Consider the following 18,660-nt stretch of genomic DNA (forward strand, 5'->3'; position numbering starts at 1 on the left):
GGATGTTGATGCGAGAGGAGAGATGTGGAAAGGACGAGGCGGGAGCAGGATTGAAGCCCTTAAACAAATAGAAAAGAAGAAATGGAACTGGAAACAGAAAAGCATACACTAATGCTGTATTGTTTCATTTTGGGACAGAGGTTCATTAAAAATAATGATTAATCAACAGTTTGGCTGAATGCAACAGATCCCAAATGTGAGAACAGTATGGAAAACATTCATTTATATTTTACTCTGTGCTCAAAACATCCACCGAAGCCTGAGTTAGTAGATGCATTTGTTGTGGATAACTTGGGAGCCAAGACCTTCCCTTTTTGCTGGTGTTCTGTACATTTTAGGAGAAAAAAAACGGACTAGAATATTGTACAAAATCTTACCAGAGGAGTGGAAACTGCAGCAAAAGTTGTGGCTGACCATTTCAGTCCTGCTTCCGCATAACAACGCTGCCTGCGATGCCCTAAGCATTTCATGGATTTGGAATATATCTTTGGTGACAGTAGTCTTCAAACCTTTCTGCACACCTTGTATGACTTATGTCCCATCGGAAACCACTTTGATAAATACTATATTCAAACTGGATAATTTGCATTATATTATCTTGCATAGTCGTCACATGCATGGTTTGCAGTAAGCTATATTAAGGCACATATCTAGTAGCTCATTGTGTAATTTTTCTTTCTGCTCTAATTCTTGCAGGTGACATTCGCAATGACTTGTACTTAACCCTGGAACGAGGCGAGTTCGAGCGGGGTGGCAAGAGTGTACAGAAGAACATTGAAGTGACGCTTTATGTCCTCTATGCCGATGGGGACACTCTCAAAGTATGATACGTGACAAAAATGATTCATTCAGCATAATAGCAATCCATCTTTCACTATGAGTACATTAGTTCTCTGTCAGCATCTGCTCATGGCCTGATGCATCCTTCCTTCGCAGGACTGCATCAGTTTGGGCAGCGGTGAGCCCAACATGACTGAATATCGCTCCTTTGTCCTCTACCACAACAATAGTCCTCGGTGGAGTGAGATGGTCAAACTTCCCATTCCCATAGACCGCTTCCGAGGCTCCCACCTACGCTTCGAGTTCAGACACTGTTCCAGTGAGTCAGTCCTGTGGGTCAGCGGCGCCCGTCCCTCATTTCAGGGAACTCATTAGCACAGTCAGGGTGGTTTATGAAGCGGGTCACTGACATCAATGTCATTTCAGCTAAAGACAAAGGGGAGAAAAAACTTTTTGGCTTCGCTTTCACTCCTCTAATGAGAGAGGATGGGACGACGCTGTCGGACGAGAGTCATGAGCTGTATGTCTACAAGGTGAGATTCTTCCCAACATAAAGCAGCTAAAAGAAAGTCATGAACCTTATTTCTCAAGAACAGCCACACTGTTTTTCCATTGGTTAAATTACCGTAATTTCCCGAATATAACGCGCACTTTTTTTCCCCAAAATCAACTTGTAAACTCATGGTGCGCATTATAAACGGGTACATGGATGGAGACAGAAATATATATGTATTACATATATATATAAACCGATTTTTTTTCATTGACACGGCCACGTTGTGTTGAAGAAACGTATGCGGCGACCCGTTGTCGACCATTACGGTACGTGACGTCACCATTTTGTTTCGGTAATACCGTACTTCACTCTAATCGGCCGAATGATTTCGTCTGTGTTAAATTCTGCTTTTTTCACTCTTCATAAAGCACAGAATTTAGTTTCTTGAACTCATTTGAGTCGACGTTTATTGCAGCTCCGCAATTCGGACCATAACAAATGTAAGGACACACACTTCCTGTGTCCGTCAACTATATCGGTCCCTTGTAAAACTCAAACCCAAATTACAATAGTTCCTTTGGTTACTGTCGTGTTGACAGTGATGAGCTCTCACGGATTTCTGACTTACGTTCTGACTTTCATTTTACCGTATCAATCCATGGAAGAAACATTTATTCAACCTGAGGAAACGAGCAAGTTATACACCAGCCTTTAAAAGAAAAGTCACATCCGTTTTGTTTTCTCCTAGATTCTGGTAAGTTGGAGAAATTGTCAAATCATATTATTACCGTAAATATTGTCAGTTTACGGTAATGTTTTGAACTACCAATGTGCTATGCTTGTGCTGTGTTTCACCAGTCAGTAAAATGACATCTCTGTATCTGTACACGAGCTCTGTTTTCTTGTATTCTTCTATTTATTGGTGCTAAAATTAGGGTGCGCGTTATAAACGGGTACAATAATTTCCCCTAGATTTTACAAGTAAATTTGGGGTGCGCATTATACATGGGTGCGCCTTATATTCGGGAAATTACGGTAGTGCTTTGACAACATTAGTTATTCCAAACTGTTTTACAGAACACATAACAATATACACAGACATGCAAGAAGTTAAAAGAAACCTTCGTTGTAATGTCCTTCTTGATGCTATATTATAAAACGTGCAAAAAATAACCGTTCCACGCAGAAAAAATAGAGCAGAACGGTAAGATTTTTCAGAGGTTGCATTATTTGGCAGTGTGATGCTGGTCTAAGCCAGCGAAAAATTGCTGAATATCTTCCTGTAATTCCTCTTGATACTGCTAGTAGAATTATTGAACAATTCAAAAGCTAAGGAAAAGAATGAACAGATTGTCATCCTGGTTGACCTGGGCATTCGGAAAGAAGGAGAATTGTGGAAAATGACCCTGTTTGAAGGCTGCTGACATTGTTAGAAGTTAGTCCTGGAACTTACATATTGTACATATCTGCATAAGCATAATGATCAGTGTTGGGAATAACGCCGTTATAAATAACGTTGTTACATAACGGCATTATTTTTTCAGTAACGGGGTAATCTAACTAATTATTTTTTCTGCCGTTACAATGCTGTTACCGTTACTGACGGTCAAAAGCGGTGCGTTACTTACTTTGAATAAATTGAAGAAACTACCAGCCGTAGCGAGTCTACTCTGCATATTTGTCATCCAAGACTTGGGGTGCGTTCAGGTTCATGGCAATGAAAATAGTAAACACACATAGCCTACCTTTGCAAGAACGATGGAGTTGTCGCTTGATATGGTCATAATGTGCAGGTCCTGCACCCATCCGCAGCAAAACTGTTCGTAGCTTTGTTGCGATTTGTAATTTCGGAATCGCTGATGTGTTTCGTAACATACACAAAACAATAAATAGAGCAGAATGTCCATTTCGCGTAATTGTGGAACCCCGTCGACATCTTTACTCCATTTGTCTTTGGCTTGCTCGTAAGGATCAACATTGTTCACATCCTTAAGTTTGATCACATATCTGTTCTTCGCCTTAGTAACGAGTTTGTGTCTTTATCGAACTGGCAAGTTAATGTCCCGCGAGGCAAACCTGCGTCCAATATGGCTGCGTTGTTGTCAAATCTCACGTGATCCCCATTCTGTGACGTAAATGCACGAGCCTCATAGCGCACGTACTTCAGAGCCGGTGTTTTCACACACAAACCGGAAGAGCGCATGCGGCAAACACACACACGCAAAACAGATGCAGGGGGATATGATGGCAGAGCATTCAGAGGAAAATTTGTCCTTTACGAGGTGGAGATATAAACATAATTTCAAGTTGGACAAAATTAAAGTAAAGAATGTGCATGTAAAGTGCAATTTATGTCCCGGGGCAAAGCTTTTGTCCACATCTGTGGTAAGCAATTCAAATCTGTTTATTTTTGTTGCACTTCAAGTGTAGGATAAATCTATTGCTGATGAGGTGCAATAAATATTACAAGGTTCTATAACATAACTACCTGTCTGTTCTTCTCTGTTCAACTGACTCGAATACTGCTCAGAAAGTTTCAAATTCTTTGACATACAACAACCTCTTTTTAAAGTAACGGAAATAGTTACTTTCCCTGGTAACTAGTTACTTTTACAATAGAGTAATTCAGTTACTAACTTTTTGGAAGAAGTAGTGCGTAACTATAACTAATTACTTTTTTAAAGTAACGTGCCCAACATTCATAATGATAGATGAGCAGCTAGAAGAAACATCTCCTTTAATCAATTTAATATCATGAAAATAAAGAATGGGCTAAGGTTATGCCTGTTTAATCCTTGCATGTCTGTGTCTAATGATCATATATACTGTTTTAATGCGATTAGGATTGGAAACCTTTTATAAGCTGCCCCTTTCTAAGTGCTTGTACGGTTGACCCATTTCCCTTTATTGCATCTTATCTATGTCTGATGCAGTGTGATGAAAACGCCACCTTTAGTAACCAGGGCCTGTACCTCAGCCTGCCGTGCTGCAAGGAGGACTTCAACAGTTGTCCCAACTTGCCGGCTAATTTGCCATTCCAGAGGAGCCCTAAAGAGACCTTCTGGGTTTCTACCATACTCTGCTCCACAAAACTCACACAGAATGGTAACAATGCATTTTCTACTGTTTTTGAACAAAATAAATGACCCTATATTTTAAAGGTTTCAGATTTTGATTTGGTTGTGTACTATTTTAAGTGGATCTGTTGGCACTTCTGAACTGGAAAACCCACCCGGACAGGGTGCTGGACATCCTTGGTCGACTGCGTCAGATCAGTGGAGAGGAGATTGTCAAGGTCACTGCTGTCAAATATATTCATTACCTGCTAACGTAATAAGTATTTTGCCCTCTGTAAAGCTGCAGAGTGTATTAATTGCATTTGACACACATTCTCTAAGATATTAACCTTCAGCAGCTGTGGCATTTCATCTTATTCGGGCAATATTTAATGTCTGACTTCTCTAATTGTTCACCTCTTGATGAAAATGCAAGAGAATTAGACACAGTCAGCGGATTGGCCTCCACTGCATTCATCGCTGGGATTATTTTTCCTTGCTAAAACAAAATCCCCATTGATATTAAAGGAGATGTGACTAAATACGTTTGAGCTCAAATCATTTCATGATTATATCCAATCAACAGCCTTATATTAGAAAAAGTGGTCAAAGGCCTTTAAAATTTTTTATTTTTTTTTTCAACCTTACTGCAGTAGTTATTTATTATTGGCATGCATGGCTATTTTGCTCAAAATAATGGTATCACTAGAATCAGGGGTTACAGCCAGTCACTGATTGCTTAAGTTCTGCAAGTCACTGGCAAGCCACAATGTCGATTGCTTCCTGCAATTTTTTTTTTTCATACAGTAGGATATTGTTCAAATACTTAAGGTCACCCAAAAATGTTTTTCATGAAATGCCATCATTGTTAATCTTTCAAACAAAGGCATAGTTTTTCCAACATTAACAATGAATTAATTCTAAATTAATTAACAATGTGAATACAATATACTATATATATAATAGTTCCTTAAAAAAAATGGCTAATAAGTGACATTTGAACAGTGGTGGAATGGTTAACACCAAATTTAATTTTTAAATAAGAGGTCAAAGAAAACTAAGCCATCTATGTTTAGAACAGATCTTACCGTAGATTTCCCAATTATTAGATATTTTCTATGAACAGAATTGTTTGTGTGTATGGTTGATCCATTTTTCTTTTTATACCTCCAGTTCCTTCGAGATGTCCTGGATACACTCTTTTGTCTTTTAGATGACAACACTGATAAATACGGACCTCTGGTTTTCCAGTCTCTGGTAGGACAATTACGGCAACATTTGTAATTTTATAATTCTTTATTATGAGGTAAAAGAGCTTTACATAAATCTGCCATTTATGTCCATGTGTATTTCAGGTATTTATTATCAACTTGCTCAGGGACAGCCGTTTCTACCACTTTCGCCCAGTAATGGACTCTTACATCCAAAACCATTTTGCTGGAGCTTTGGCATACAAGTACTGAAACAGTTTCTACTTTCTCTTTGATAAGTGATTCATATACCTAAAACTGACAAAATAATTTCAAACAATGTGCATGTAGGGAGCTTATTCGATGCCTGAAGTGGTACATGGACCGCTCAGCGGAAGTCGTCCGACAAGATCACATCCAGGAAGCCATGCGGGTAAAGGAGTTTGGATTCACTACTGTACTTGATATGGTTGACTTTCAGAAGGTCAGAGAAACTTTCATGGCTGCAGCAGCGTAAATTGATTTGTATGGAATCAGGAAATGCTCAACGCAAAAGACTTGCTAAGGGGTAATATGACACCTCAGGAAGTGAGTTGGCTGCTGAGAAAACAAATGCGGAACAGGGTATTGACTCATGCACAGTGCAGTATTCCAATAGATTGAAATGGAGTTGCTGTAAGACTGCTGGCAAGAATTGAATGCAGCCTCATTTCAGTTAACCGCTTCCTCCCTTCAACTGAAGTGCACAAGTACAATTCTCAAACATTATCATTCATAATGGCATGCGATTATGAAAGTCCATAGTCATTGCGTATAGTCACAGGAAAAACATTTCATTTCATTTAAAATAAAAACACTAGCAATACCAAGCTAGCATTAGCAATGTAGGCATGCCATTTGCGACCATTGCGTTGGTAGCATGACTTTTTAGAACTGTGGGTTACTTAAACACTAAATGATTAGAATGTAACAATCAGTGTTGTTAATAACGGCATTAGAGTAAAATGGCGTTACTAATGGCGTAATATTTTTTATTAGTAAGTAATCTAGTTAATTACTTTTCTCATCTTTGCAACGCCGATACTATTGCTGAGGATGCAAAGGCGTGCGTTACTATGCGTTACTACGTTGGTTGAATGACGCGAGAAAAATCTGAGCGATACGGACTCACTGAGAGAGCAGAGAGGGGAGGAGGGAAGAGAGTTGTGAAACTGGTGCAAACACGATGCTAGGTGGCTCCAAAAATGCCTGACTGTAGCCGGTAGCCTAGAAACTATGCCCACATGATGCTAAGGTAGATATCACACGTATATAGAACTAGATGCGAAATGACAGACTCAATGGCGTTATCACATGTATAGAGAACTAGATGCGAAATGATAGACTCGTCGGCGTTCGTAAACAGCCGCCATCGTAAAGCAGTAGACTTCTCAGGAAGGCTGTGTTGTAGAGAACCTTTCTAGCGAACCTTAGTAACTTTTTATCTAAAATACTCCTAAATCGGCAAAATCTTGACTTGAATCTATCATTAAATGATTGAACAGTTTTAAAACTTTTACCTGTCAAACGTAGACTAATATAATGGGAGCAATTTTAACAACTTTAACGGTAGATTTACAACATTAAATGACTTCCAAACATAGCAGAGGTTACCATCTAGTTATCGCAAAATCCGCAATACTGCTGTGTCTGGTTAAGTTTAGGGTAACGAATTGTGCTAGAGCCAATTGTCCCAAAAACCCTTTGAACTTCACATAGTGTGACCTATGTTTTTTATTTATTTATTTTCTTTTTAAATAAAAAAAAAAAAACAACAACAAAAACATGAAAAGTAACACCAGTTACTTTGCCAAGTAACTAATTATTCATACATTCAGGTAACTGAGTTACTAACTCAATTACGTTTTGGGAGAATTTATTTTTAACTGTAATTTTTTAGTTTTTAAAGTAAGATTAACACTGGTAACAATACATCGATCTGGATCGATATATGGATTGGTTAAGCAGGATCGAAATGCAAAACATCTATCGGCGTCACTATCTTTTAGATATGCCATTTAGTTTCAGCAACAAAATTTGAAAAACATCAAAATTGTTTTGCTATTTTACTGCTTTTAGTGAAATTAAACTTATTATGAAATGTGTACGCAATATAATATTGAATCTATCAAAGGCCCTTGAATCGAATCAAATCGAATCGTGGCGGACGTTGAACTCGAATGTATGTTGTCCAAAGAATTAATATCATATTGCCATGAAATTTACACTTCTATAAATAACAAGCAGAAATGTTCATTTACCTCTCAACATCAACTCCCTTTTTCAATAAATCAATCCTAAATTGTTTCTTGCTAGGCATATTTCCATGTGGGTATTTTATTTTATTTTGTTTTATTCAGAATTTGTATATTTGTCGCAGTTCTAGAAAAAAATCCAAAGCCCAAGAATCAAAACCTCTCTACTCGTCCTCCCTTAGGCTCTGGAGTACCTGTTCAAGTTCATCGTCCAGTCCCGAATATTGTATGCACGTGCAACCTGCGGGATGGAGGAGGAGCAATTCCGAGCGAGCATCCAGGAGCTCTTTCAATCCATCCGTTTTGTGCTGAGCCTGGACAGCCGCAGCTCAGAGAACCTTGTGTTCACTCAGGTCTGAATGGAGAATGTCTTTGCTGTCTACTTAAGTACAGATGTTACCATTTTTTTGAAAAACTTATTCACATCTTTCATTTGTCCATTGTCACAGTTGGCATTTATGTTTCATTGATTAATTTTTGTTTCTTGTTTCATTTTTATTTACATGTTTTGTGTGTCATTCTGTGCATTGTCCAATTTTGCCCCTTTCTTGGCTTGATCTTGGAGGGTGTGATCCGCTGCATGTCTATGTGGTATTGCTCCAGGTCTGTCGTCAGTCTCAGTAAGTCACAACATTATATGTTGGTCCCACAACTATCAGACATGAGCTGCCATTGAGGTTTATCTTTGGCACCTGTTCTGTTTTGACACAAAAGACTGGAGTAAGTCTAAAGTGCCAGGTTGTGTTAGTGTCTTAGGCAACTTTCTTTTGGAATATTAATAGCTGAACATTTCTCGAGCGATTTTCTAACACGGGAATCTTTGACAAAGCTATGTAATGTTTTAAAACATCGAGATGACGCTGAAGTCCTTGTTTTTGTTCAACTCCCAGGCGGCGCTGTTGAACAGTTTCCCTGATATATTTGATGAGCTGCTGCAGATGTTCACAGTTCAGGAAGTGGCTGAATATGTCCGTGGCACCCTTGGAAGTATGCCCAGCACCGTTGACATTGGCCAATCAATGGATGTTGTCAAATTGCAGTCGATTGCGCGGACCGTTGAAAGCCGGCTCTTCTTCTTCCCTGGTAAGAATTTATCTGTGATGAAAAAGTGTCGCATCATAGCTAGTGTTAATCTACAATGGGGCAAATAAGTATTTAGTCAACCACCAATTGTGCAAGGTCTCCTACTTGAAAAGATTAGAGAGGCCTGTAATTGTCAACATGGGTAAACCTCAACCATGAGAGACAGAATGTGGAAAAAAACAGAAAATCACATTGTTTAATTTTTAAAGAATTTATTTCCAAATTAGAGTGGAAAATAAGTATTTGGTCACCTAAAAACAAGCAAGATTTCTGGCTGTCAAAGACGTCTAACTTCTTCTAACGAGGTCTAAGGAGGCCCCACTCATTACCTGTATTAATGGCACCTGTTTTAACTCCTTATCGGTATAAAAGACACCTGTCCACAATCTTAGTCAGTCACACGCCAAACTCCACTATGGCCAAGACCAAAGAGCTGTCGAAGGACACCAGAGACAAAATTGTAGACCTGCACCAGGGTGGGAAGACTGAATCTGCATTAATTAAAACGCTTGGTGTAAAGAAATCAACTGTGGGAGCAATTATTAGAAAATGGAAGACATACAAGACCAATGAGAATCTCCCTCAATCTGGGGCTCCATGCAAGAGCTCACCCCGTGGCATCAAAATGATGACAAGAGCGGTAAGCAAAAATCCCATAACCATACGGGGGGACTTAGTGAATGACCTACAGAGATCTGGGACCACAGTAACAAAGGCTACTATCAGTAACACAATGCGCCGCCAGGGACTCAAATCCTGCACTGCCAGACGTGTTCCCCTGCTGAAGCCAGTACACGTCCAGGCCCGTCTGCAGAAACACAGGTTCTTGTGTTTGGAGGAGAAAGAATACTGAATTGCATCCGAAGAAGACCATACCCACTGTGAAGCATGGGGGTGGAAACATCATGCTTTGGGGCTGTTTTTTCTGCAAAGGGACCAGGACGACTGATCTGTGTATAGGAAAGAATGAATGGGGCCATGTATCGAGAGATTTTGAGTGAAAATCTCCTTCAATCAGCAAGGGCATTGAAGATGAGACGTGGCTTGGTCTTTCAGCATGACAATCATCCCAAACACACAGCCAGAGCAACAAAGGAGTGGCTTCGTAAGAAGCATTTCAAGGACCTGGAGTGGCCTATCCAGTCTCCAGATCTCAACCCCATAGAAAATCTGTGAAGGGAGTTTAAAGTCCGTGTTGCCCAGTGACAGAACTTGCACAATTAGTGGTTGACTAAATACTTATTTGCCCCACTGTATGTATTTGAGGCTAATGGCATTGTACAGTGAATGGTAAATTCATCCATCCTCTTTCACTGGTCTGTCCTTCAGAGTCTCGAAGCATTTTGCTTCCCGTTGTTCTGCATCACATTCACTTGCACTTGCGCCAGCAGAGGGAGCTGCTTATCTGTTCTGGGATTCTTGGCAGCATCTTCTCCATCATCAAAAACAGTTCTATGGTATGGTGTATCGTCACGTCAACAATAGGACAATAATTTTCAAACAAATAGAGTAATTATTGTCTCATTTTAGTCTTCTGGAATGTTCAGACATCATTTTCAGATTGCACTGACATGATCTTTTAACTTGCCTGTTTTCAGGAGTCGTCTGTTCAGGAGGAAGTGGAGATGATGGTTGAGAGCCTCTTGGATGTATTGCTGCAGACCCTGCTGTCAATCATGAGCAAGTCTCACTCTGTGGAGACATCCAGAGGCCAGCGCTGCCCTCAGTGCACTGCAGAGATAACGGTAAACTCAATAAATCCTTCTGATGCGTGGTACAAAACCATTTATTTCTGCATTTCATTAACTTCTCACACTTTCATGTATAATTTTATTTCTACTAGGGGGAGTATGTGTCCTGTCTTCTCTCTCTGCTCCGACAGATGACAGAGATCCATTTTCATCATCTACTCAACAACTTCCATAGCAAAGAAGAGCTCAAAGTGGGGAAACCAGATTAAGAGTTGGATTATTTTTTTTCTCTTGAAACCTCATTCTTAAACTACATTCTAAATATCTTCGTTTGTAGGAGTTCCTGTTGAAGATCTTCTGTGTATTCCGGAACTTGATGAAACTGACGATCTTCCCTCGAGATTGGAGTGTCATGAGACTTCTAACCAGTCAGTGAGTGTGACTTCTTCTTTGTGACATGCAGTCATTGTCCCATTGAAGGTTTGGTAGCACAGGCTGCCATTAGATCAGACTCTCTTCAAATTACGCTGTTGTGAAGGTTACCTTGCTGTGATCCTTGCCAGCTATTTTTAGTTGCTACCTTTCTTTAGAGATGACAGTGACATGCTCGCTTTGTTTTCTGCAGCATCATTGTTGTGACAACACAGCTTCTTTCTCCAGCGCTGCACAAGAACTTTTCCGAGGCTGATTTCGATTTCAAGGTCTGTCTGTGTAAATACACAATGCATTTCGGTGGCTTGTCTGGTCTTTGTTGAACTTTGGTTTTGTTTTAGGTATGGAATTCCTTCTTCAGCCTCACCGTGCTCTACATCAATCAGCCCAGTCTCCAGCTGGAGGCGGTCGGACCCGCTAAGAGAAAGAAAATTCTGGATAAGTAAGCAACTACCATGTATTTTGGCTAAATGGAATTTTATGATTTTGACGTTTCACATGCTGTTCTGCTAAACTACAGTATGTTTAATAAGTGGTACCGTATCCTCAAAAGGGCTGTGGGGGTGCTGGAGCCCATCCCAGATAACGGTAATGGGCAGGAGGTGGTGTACACCCTTAACTGGTTGCAAGCCAATCAGAGGGTACACAAAGTCAAACAACCTTTAGCACTCTTAATCACCCCTATGGAGAATTTGGAGTGTTCAATTGACATACTATGCATGTTTTTGGGAGATGGAAGCCTGCAGGCTATGAGTTACACAATGGAGGACATGTGTGTTCTTTGTCTTAGCCTTCAGCCTGTAGTAGGAAACTAGTACTTGTTATACATGGTTTTAGTTTTCACAGCAAGATATTTTATTGAAAAAGTCCTTTAAGATATTTTCATGATCACATTTAACATTTTACAAGTATCCCCAAATCCCTGTTGTCCACCCTGTCTTTAAGGGGTAACTGCTTCTTTAAGAAATTGTCAGTTTTAGTGACTTCCAGCATTTTGTTTTTCTTTAATAAAGAATGAAGCAATGGCTAGTTGCAGCGTAAACATAATTTTTCATCATAATTTTCTTCCTATCAGATTTTGTAGTTGTTTTGTAGTTGTTCTCAAGTTTAACATGTCTACATTATTTAAATCAAATTTCAATTGAATAAAAAGAAATTCCTTCACAAATTTGAAATACATTTACTAATTAATACATTGAACTGTAAGCTTGCTAACAGATTCAGGTCTACCATGTGCTAAATAAATAAAATACGAATATTAGCCAAGAATGTCAACCGTATTGCATATTTTTCTTTTCAGTGTCCTTTGTCTGCATGCAGTTAATTTTAATCTTATCTCTTTCTGCAGGTATGGAGATATGCGAGTACTGATGGCTTATGAACTCTTTAGCATGTGGCAAAAATTAGGTTTGACTCTTACTGTGTATAACATTAAATCACCAACACTCTGAAGCTTAAACTCACAAGATGTATCACACGATCTCATGATGGATTTGTTTTTTTCCATTTAGGTGACAACAAACCCCACTTCATTCCAGGAATGATGGGCCCCTTTCTGGGTGTGACCCTGGTTCCTCAAACTGAAGTTCGAAATATTATGATTCCAATTTTCCATGACATGATGGACTGGGAGCAGAGGAAAAATGGAAACTTCAAACAGGTCACCATGACATTTAGTTGTTGACTTTGTCCTCTGGTAGCAAGCCCACTCATTTTGGCTAATGTGCCTGTGTTGTGCGTAGGTGGAAGCAGAGCTGATGGATAAGCTGGATAGCATGGTGTCTGATGGCAAAGGCGATGATAATCACAGGGAACTCTTCAGCCTTTTGTGAGTATCAAACTTGCTTTTTGACATTCAGGCTCTTCTTGTGTTTAAAAGATAATTAAACACATTCATACGCATTTTTTTTGCCTGTTTCACCATAGGACCCAGTTGTTTGGCCCTTATCCTAGGTGAGTTATGTCACTGACACGGAATTACGAGATGTCATTATGCACACACTAAAGACATAATGGGTGACGGTTGCTTATATTTAGTTTACTGGAGAAGATAGAACAGGAGACCTGGAGAGAGACGGGCATCTCATTTGTCACATCAGTCACAAGGCTAGTGGAGCGACTGCTGGACTACAGGTAAAGTCAAGATTCAAAGGTGCTGTATGGGCAAAAGTATTATATTGCACTCTTTTGGGAGTAGACTAGACATCTCTTTTTACATACCGGAATGCGTGTGGCATATATAAGCAATATGCATCAAAGTGTAAGATTAATTTCCTCCCAAGAGATTAAAAGCGGCAAAGTTGCAAAATTGCAACCAGAACTTTGCTGACTTTAAAAAGTTACATATCTATCCAGGGTCTTTTAAGCAGAGTGGAATTTGAATCTTTTGTCTGTTTGGTCTATTTATTCAATAACAATATACATTTTGTTTGTTTAGGGACTGCATGAAAGGCGATGAAGTCGACAATAAAAAAATGGGCGGCTCTGTCAACCTCATGGTGAGACACCTTAATCTTAATAACTTTGCTCTGGCCCCACACCATGCATTTAATTATTATTATTATTTTTTTTTTTTTACACAAACCCAGAACTTCTACAAGTCGGAAGTCAATAAGGAGGACATGTACATTCGTTACATTCATAAGCTGTGTGACCTCCATCTCCAAGCTGAAGACTACACAGGTATGTGAAGTACCAGCTTCAAACCTCAGACCTATGTATTGGATTATTGAGATCAGGAAGTCAAGATGAATTTGTTTGTAAATCTCATCATGCAGTTGACTCAAGTGTGTCAATAAACTAAGCAATATTTGATTTGATGATTGATGTGATATGAAATACTATCATAAACCTAACATGCTGGGAGTAAACATTTACAGACCCAATTAAATATTCTTCAGACTGAAGTACTGGAATTTTTGTGTGTGAATAACTGTGCGAAAAACAACAACAATAACAGTGTGCTGTGTATTAGGGATGTAAATAACTGTTTTCATGACAATAAGTTAGCAATACTTTGGACAACACTATGATATCTGCAGGTATTACAAAATCTTTCACGATACAATATAATTTGATTCAAGGATCAAGTTCATACAATTTTATATACACAGGTTTAAAACAATCATTTCCATTTCACTTAAAGCAACAGAAATACAAAGCAACTTTGATGATTTGATGTGAGTTGTTGCTGAAAATTTCAAATATTTGAATAAAATAATTCCTTTTAACAAAATAACATATCTAAAAGATGATGATATCATTCGATTTGGTGTGTTTTGATCGATTCCGATACGATTGTTCTTACAAAACAATCTATCGTTTCAGATTTGTTAAATGTTACACCATTAGCCTGTAGTGTATTAGATTAGTACAGGTACCTAATTAGCTTAGCTATCAGCTGCAGAGGGGAAAAAATGTCACAGATATAATTTCATCTGTGAGGCTGAACTTTGTTCTTTTGGTCTTTTATACATCAGAAGACAGCTGCCACGCTCCAGGCGGCTTCTGACATCTGTTCACAAAAAAAATATAGCCCAAAATGTCTGCAAGGTACCAGCATGCTCTGGTGGCCAATCTGTGCAAAGTGTCCAAGATGTGTAGCTTTTATGTAAAGGCAGAAATCAGAATTTCTGAACACTTTCTTCCTAAACTCTGCATCATTACCCACAGAGGCCGCATTTACCCTGTTACTGTACTGGGAGCTTCTCCATTGGGAGGACCGGCCCCTGAGGGATTTTCTTCACTATCCATGCCAGAGCGAGTGGCAGCGCAAGGAGAACCTAAGTCGTAAAATCCTCCACTACTTCAACAAGGGCAAAGTAAGGCAACATTGAGCTTTATCGAGCTAACATCCAACCTGGGATTCCTTTCTGACATAAAAATTCAGAGCAGGACACAAAAATCTCCATATGGCTTGAAATGACGTGGCTCAAATCATAACTGGAACAAATAAGAAGGCGAATGTAGCTCCAATTCTTGACATTAGTTGCCTTAGCAATTCAGAGTTCCTTTTAGAATTCTTTAATTTATGTTTGAATCGTCAAATGTTCTCCGCCCTGCCTTACATCTCTGGGCTGCTCCATCATACACCCTTGTACGATGCCCCAGGTCAACAGACAAACTTAGAAAAGGATAAGGGGTTTTTGTATTACATTAACATTGCGGGTTTTTATTGTTTTCATCTTATTTTACAGTTTTTAATTGATTTAGTTGTGTGTGATTGATGTTTAGTGTTTTGTGTTATTATTTATGTGCAACACTTTGCTTCTGCTGCAGTTGTTTTTTAAATGCTCTATGATTAACATCGAGTTTAGAGCTGAGTTGATTAAAATCTATCACTAATGGAGGTACTGTAATTGATTAATAATTATTTACTCTAGTCTCCACTACAGTACAATAACCTCTAACTGAGGCTACTTATAACACTGTGGTCATCAATGCTACCATTCTGTTTTGCTGGGATAGAATATACCGTAATTATTATATGTAAACTACTCTTATATGAGGCTCAACTTTAAATTTTCTTCTGAAATACTTTTTGTAATTATAATGCCTTCAAAGACTTATGATTTTACTTGGTGGATTTTAGTGTATTATACCTGTTGTCAATGATGTCTGTAGGGATTTTTTCCCCTGTTACAATTATACATTACAATTACAATTTTTTTTAACCATATTTCGACTGAGATGCTTTTCACTCCCAAGAATCTCTCCTCACTGGCTGATATCCAGCCATGAATGTAATCATTTGAGAGTCGTCTGCACTTTAGAGAAACTAAATCCTTCTGCAGCAAATGAGTAGAAATTATGGCAAGATTTGACCAACTACGCAGTACGGCACTTTTAACCAATGTATCACTGTGCTGCCACGTTTGTCTAAGGGCATTTCTTACTGTAGAGGCTAATGATATGGTTGTAATTAGGCATGTGCCGGTATGATATTCTGACTGTATGATAACATTAAGCCAAAATATCACGGTTTCACAGTATCACAGTATTGCAATTAGAGCTCTAAAATGAGTTAATTCAAGATATCTGGGTTTAAAAAAAACAAAACTTTTTTCCATTGAATAGGATTCTTATTTTTCAAAACATTAGCAAATTGGAACATAACTACCGGTATAATGTTAAGTTAAAATAAAAAAAAATAAAAAATTACAAAATATTCTAAAATAAATTAAATCCAGTCCTTTATTACCATCAAAACAAAAACAAGTTATTTTCCATATAGAGAACGTGTGTATTACTCGTATAATGTTTCATTATACACACACTCTCTTTATCAACACCAGAGAGAAGAGAGAAAAAAAAAAATGTTTTACCACTGATAGACACACTAAACACGCTGGACATAACTCTCGTAGCTGGTGGAAAACGTTCATGACAGTGTTTACTAACCTTTAATTTTGTATAAATGCGAAATCATACTGGAGGTACTACCTCCTTGGCAGCAACCATCCGCAAATATGTTTGACATGTCGGTTGGCGCTCCTCCTCCGAGCCGTGGCTGCCTGTAACTTTTCTCTAGCGGAAGTATTCCCATACGTTTTCTTTGATGGGGGAAAAAGTTCATGAGTTTCACTTCCTTCAGCCATTGTGTAGCACACCTGACTCACTGACACTGAGCAACTACCAGTGGGACAGGGTTGGGCCTTACAGCTGCAAGCGAGGGATTTCTCCATGCATATAAAAAATAGCTAATACCTTAGGGACGGTATGATGGAAAATTTTTGCGGTTTTGAAACCTTGACGATTTCATAGCACGGCATACCTTGAAACTGGTAATCGGCACATGTCTAGTTCTACTGAATTATTTTAATGGCAAGGATGCTGAGTGTTTGCAGTTTTTTGCTTTGTGTCCCCGTTTTTAAATGCGTTATTCTTGTATACGGTCTTGCAGTGCTGGGAATATGGCATCTCTTTGTGTCGGGAGCTGGCTTTCCAGTATGAAACGTTATATGATTACCAGAGTCTCAGCTGGATAAGGGTAAGTCAAGTCAGTGTCACTCCTGGTGGTACTCTCATTCCTAAGTAAGTGTGTCTCTGCTTAGGCATTTTCATCTTGTGTCGTTTTATATCAGAAAATGGAGGCAGCTTACTATGACAACATTATTGAGCAGCAGCGGATCGAACCAGAGTTTTTCAGAATGGGCTTCTATGGCAGGAAGTTTCCATTCTTCCTCAGGGTAAGATTCTCCAAATTTAGTCTGGTCCCATCTGTGCTGAGAATGAGATGATGTAACTTAAAACCACTCACGGACAAAGAAAGTATGTCGGGCAATATATAAAAAAAAAGCATTTTTGGATCTTTTACTTTGAGCTTACGTGTGCAATTAAAAGTTCTCCTCTTCCCCAAGCTGACCCAATTTATTCGCCTGTTATGTTGTGAATGCGATGCTCTCTCTTTCCAGAACAAAGAGTTTGTCTGTCGTGGCTATGACTACGAACGGCTGGAGGACTTCCAGCAAAGGATGCTGGGAGAGTTTCCGCAAGCCATCGCCATGCAGCATCCCAACCAACCCGATGACACCATCCTGCAGAGTGATGCTCAGTGTATCCCTTTCACTGTACACCTCTATAAGTAGTGTTTTTTTCTAGTTGGTGCAATGTTATTTTCTTCCAGTAAGAAACTGTACTGTTGTGTGTCAAAAAAGTAAGGTCATGCTAATATGACAAATAAGCTAAATTAAATGTACTGAATATGAGTATGCATGAGAAAATTCAAGAAAATTGGCAAACATGTCTGTTTGAATATGTTCTGTTTGAGTAAATCCTTTTTCATCATTTTTAATGTTATCATTTTTGTATATGTTTCGTTGATAACATACACATTATATGGAGTGGTTATTGATAGGGCAGTAAGTCAATACAAATCATAGTACAGCTTACAGTATTTTCTACGATCGACTGCGTGTCAGTTTGTTCCTTGACAGTCTTCTGGTAGACTTGCAGATCTATGCGGTGACTCCAGTGTCAGACATCTCAGATGTGCCTCAATTGGAGCGTGTGCCCGAGAGGATCAAGAGCTTCTACCGCATCAACAACGTCAGCCGTTTCCACTATGACAGGCCTTTCCACAAGGGTCCCAAGGACCGCGAAAATGAGTTCAGGGTACGGTGAGCCAGTCGCTGGCTTAATTTATATGGAGCAACACTTTAACCCTTCAAAAATAGCAGTAACGCCTCTTGGTGGTCACAACAGAGAACTTCGTGCTGCCGTGCTTGAACGCAATGACTATAAGATACAGTGCTCAGCAAAATAAAACTAAATACATAAATAACAGCGGAGTAGTGTTTCTGTTTTCAATACACAATACTGCAATTTATTTTCATGTTTACTATTGTATGTGCCAAGTTTTTGCGTGTGTTGAAGACAGTTGTTTTCAATGCCATCATATAGCGCACATGCCTAAAACATTGGTCACAATTCTAAGCAAAAAAAAAAAAGAGGAAAAAAGAAAAGCCAAAGCACAGATCGCATCTCAAAAAACGTATAAATCAGGTCATTACTATATTGAATGTATTTTGGTGTATATGTGTGGCAAGACGTCGGTAAGGGCGTAGGTTTGCATAGGGACAGTAGGGACATCACACTACCAACTTTTCAGGATGCTCAAATTGTTCCCACCAACTTTTA

At 39.0% G+C, this 18,660-nt stretch overlaps 1 protein-coding gene across 2 annotated transcripts in view; it reads left to right on the top strand.

Moving 5' to 3' along the window:
- Positions 1 to 18,660, top strand: part of dock3 (dedicator of cytokinesis 3) — a 93,537-nt gene that overhangs the window by 51,514 nt on the left and 23,363 nt on the right. For both annotated transcript variants that reach the window (XM_057818686.1, XM_057818694.1), the window contains exons 15-42: positions 697 to 821; positions 937 to 1,099; positions 1,207 to 1,313; positions 4,210 to 4,381; positions 4,474 to 4,571; positions 5,506 to 5,589; positions 5,688 to 5,788; positions 5,874 to 5,955; positions 7,999 to 8,169; positions 8,707 to 8,899; positions 10,229 to 10,356; positions 10,498 to 10,644; positions 10,743 to 10,841; positions 10,928 to 11,022; positions 11,216 to 11,291; positions 11,364 to 11,464; positions 12,371 to 12,429; positions 12,534 to 12,682; positions 12,765 to 12,850; positions 12,949 to 12,975; positions 13,060 to 13,155; positions 13,460 to 13,520; positions 13,611 to 13,704; positions 14,695 to 14,843; positions 16,925 to 17,011; positions 17,106 to 17,210; positions 17,436 to 17,577; positions 17,969 to 18,135. In XM_057818686.1, the coding sequence (XP_057674669.1) occupies positions 697 to 821; positions 937 to 1,099; positions 1,207 to 1,313; positions 4,210 to 4,381; positions 4,474 to 4,571; positions 5,506 to 5,589; positions 5,688 to 5,788; positions 5,874 to 5,955; positions 7,999 to 8,169; positions 8,707 to 8,899; positions 10,229 to 10,356; positions 10,498 to 10,644; positions 10,743 to 10,841; positions 10,928 to 11,022; positions 11,216 to 11,291; positions 11,364 to 11,464; positions 12,371 to 12,429; positions 12,534 to 12,682; positions 12,765 to 12,850; positions 12,949 to 12,975; positions 13,060 to 13,155; positions 13,460 to 13,520; positions 13,611 to 13,704; positions 14,695 to 14,843; positions 16,925 to 17,011; positions 17,106 to 17,210; positions 17,436 to 17,577; positions 17,969 to 18,135 (3,164 nt within the window). The remainder of the gene's footprint in view (positions 1 to 696; positions 822 to 936; positions 1,100 to 1,206; positions 1,314 to 4,209; positions 4,382 to 4,473; positions 4,572 to 5,505; positions 5,590 to 5,687; positions 5,789 to 5,873; positions 5,956 to 7,998; positions 8,170 to 8,706; positions 8,900 to 10,228; positions 10,357 to 10,497; positions 10,645 to 10,742; positions 10,842 to 10,927; positions 11,023 to 11,215; positions 11,292 to 11,363; positions 11,465 to 12,370; positions 12,430 to 12,533; positions 12,683 to 12,764; positions 12,851 to 12,948; positions 12,976 to 13,059; positions 13,156 to 13,459; positions 13,521 to 13,610; positions 13,705 to 14,694; positions 14,844 to 16,924; positions 17,012 to 17,105; positions 17,211 to 17,435; positions 17,578 to 17,968; positions 18,136 to 18,660) is intronic.

Source organism: Corythoichthys intestinalis, chromosome 2 (assembly GCF_030265065.1).
Source record: "Corythoichthys intestinalis isolate RoL2023-P3 chromosome 2, ASM3026506v1, whole genome shotgun sequence".
Lineage (NCBI taxonomy): Eukaryota > Metazoa > Chordata > Actinopteri > Syngnathiformes > Syngnathidae > Corythoichthys > Corythoichthys intestinalis.